The sequence below is a fragment of the Drosophila biarmipes genome, unplaced genomic scaffold, assembly GCF_025231255.1.
Source record: "Drosophila biarmipes strain raj3 unplaced genomic scaffold, RU_DBia_V1.1 ptg000009l, whole genome shotgun sequence".
NCBI classification, from domain to species: domain Eukaryota; kingdom Metazoa; phylum Arthropoda; class Insecta; order Diptera; family Drosophilidae; genus Drosophila; species Drosophila biarmipes.
In genome coordinates this window covers 710,353-713,122 of record NW_026114530.1, presented here as the reverse complement: position 1 = coordinate 713,122, position 2,770 = coordinate 710,353, and the positions used below count along the sequence as shown (strand labels likewise).

General features: G+C 31.4%; 1 protein-coding gene across 1 annotated transcript; it reads left to right on the top strand.

Moving 5' to 3' along the window:
* Positions 1–276: 276 nt before the first annotated feature.
* On the top strand, positions 277–1,365 carry LOC127011805 (uncharacterized). The gene is made up of 2 exons (XM_050889940.1): positions 277–853; positions 926–1,365. Exons 1-2 carry the CDS (start codon positions 478–480, stop codon positions 1,069–1,071), a joined length of 522 nt encoding a protein of 173 aa, XP_050745897.1. The 5' UTR covers positions 277–477; the 3' UTR covers positions 1,072–1,365.
* Positions 1,366–2,770: the final 1,405 nt, after the last annotated feature.

Here is a 2,770-nt window from a genome sequence, read left to right as displayed (position 1 = left end):
GTTGCCCAATAAAAAATTTCAATTATTTTGAAATTACTATAATAAAGCTAGAAAACATTCCTGCTAGCGGATACATTCAGGCCCCGAAGAATATAAGAGCCCGAAATGCACTTATAAACGTACAGAATACTGACGTATTTTGTTTCAAATGGTGCATACTGGCATTTATAGCTAACAAAACTCATGAGAGTGCTACCATTACAACAGCAAAGCAAAAAAAAAAAAAAAGCACGAGAGAAAATGACAAATAATGAAATAATTGTATATGACGGAATAAGATTGGATTTTTCAGGAATCGAGTTTCCAATAACGAATAAAGGGATTATCCATTTCGAGAAAAATAATAAAGACTTCAGTATAAATGTTTATGAGATCGACGCTGATGGTGATAAAATTATCGGCCCAACGTTTAGAACCAAATGTATTCAAACCAACCACATCAATATATTGGGAATAAATAACGTAAACCAAGACCGTATGCATTACGCTTACATTACAAGTGTAAAAAGATTATGCTACTCACAGCATTCCAAGCCCAAATCAGAAAGATATTTTTGTGATAACTGTCTACAGTTTTTCACAGTTAATAATACTACCCACAACAAACTTGAATGCGGAAAAGTGGCCTCATTTTACCCTGAACCAAACACTACAACTTTATTCAAGGGCTTTCATAAAAAATTATCTCCTCCGGTGGTGGTATATGCCGATATTGAGGATGTTCTTGAAAACTATGGAACATGCCTAAATTCGTCTTCAACAACAAAAGTGCAGAAGCATACTGCCTGTGCCGTATCATTTTATATAACACATAAATATTATCCGGATCTTAACGAATTGTGGACATATGAAGGTATGTAAAAACAATAAATAATTAATTTCTTAGTATTTTAAAAACTAATTCAAATTTTGTATAATTTTATAGGCGCTGACTGCATACAAAAATTCTGCAAATCACTAAAGGAAAAAATACGAGCTTGTTTTACATGTACTGGTCGACCTCCAAAAACCCGATTGCTAGCGCAATCCATGAACAGGAAGGAAATTGCTGTGCCTGTGAAAAGGAAATAAACGCTGACGACCTGGACAAATATTTTGATCAATTTTCTGGAAAATACATGGGTCCCATTCATAAAAATTGTAAGCCAAAGTACAAATTAAGTGATCCCTTCTTTCCTGTAGTATTTCATAACTTATCTAAATATGACATACATTTATTCGTTACTGAATTAGAAGGAGACTTAAGCCCTATACCCTGTAATAAAGAGCTTTATATAGCGCTAACGCAGACAATTAAAATAAATGCATCAAATAGATATAAAATAAGATATATCGATTCGATTAGATTTTTAAATTCTAGTTTAGAAAAACTATCAAGCTATATGGAGGACAAAGATTTTAAAATTCTAAGTACTAAATTTCAGGGAGAAAAATTTAAGCAAATGCGTAAGAAGGGTGTTTTCCCTTACGACTATTTAGATAGTTTTGAAAAATTTGAGGATACCCAGCTTCCTGACATTGATAGTTTTTACAATTCTCTCAGCGAAGAAAATTGTAGTATAGATGATTACAATTTTGCACAAAAGGTTTGGAAAACTTTCAACTGTAATACTATAAAAGATTATATAAAACTTTATTTAGAAAGTGTTGTTTTAATTTTGACTGATGTTTTCGAAAATTGTAGAAAAATTTGTCAGAAAATTTATAAGCTTGACCCTATTAACTATGTTACAGCACCGTCAATATCTTGGGATGCTATGCTCAAGTATACTAATGTAAATTTAGAACTTATTAGTGACGGAGACATGTACAACTTTTTAAAAAGAGCGATAAGGGGTGGGTTAACTCAATGTTCCCAAAGAATCTATATAGCTAATAATAAATATATGACTAACTTCGATTCAAGTAAACCAAATAACTACCTCAGCTATATTGATGCAAATAATTTATATGGTTGGGCAATGAGTCAACCCAATCTTTCGATTTCAAAAATATTTCTGCTGATGGAAATGCAGGATATATATTAGAAGTGGATTTAGAATATCCTACTGATCGCCATGACTCGCATAACTACTTGCCTTTCTGTCCAGAAAACAAAGTTCCTCCAGGAGGTAAGCAGAAAAAACTTATAGCTGATTTATCGAATAAAAGCGAATACATTATTCACATAAAACAGCTTCAACTTTGTATACAGCATGGTTTAATTGTAAAAAAAATACATAGGGTTTTGTCTTTTACACAATCAGGCTAGTTAAAGCCCTATATTGATTTAAACACTGATCAAAGAAAAATAGCCGAAAATTATTTTGAAAAAAAATTTTTTAAGTTAATGAATAATGCAGTATACGGCAAAACAATGGAAAATGTCGCCAAGCGTAGAAATATAGTATTAGTAAAACATTATAAATCAAGACAAAATTCGCCAGGCTTCAGGCAACGCATAGCTAGACTTGACTTCCATAGCGTTGAGATATTTGGGACAGATCTTGCAGCGATTGAATCAAAACCATCAAAAATTATGTATGATAAGCCAATATACATAGGAGTTGCTGTTTTAGAATTATCTAAATGGTTAATGTATGAATTTTATTATAATTTTCTATTACTTAAAAGTCCTTCATAGAAAAAAATTTATATGGATACAGATTCATTTATTTTATCTTCAGAGGAAGACTTTTACGAAACTATAAAAGAAAATCCTGAACGATTTGATACCTCAAATTATAAACTAGAAAACCAATTTAATATAGTTCAAGCTAATAATAGGGAA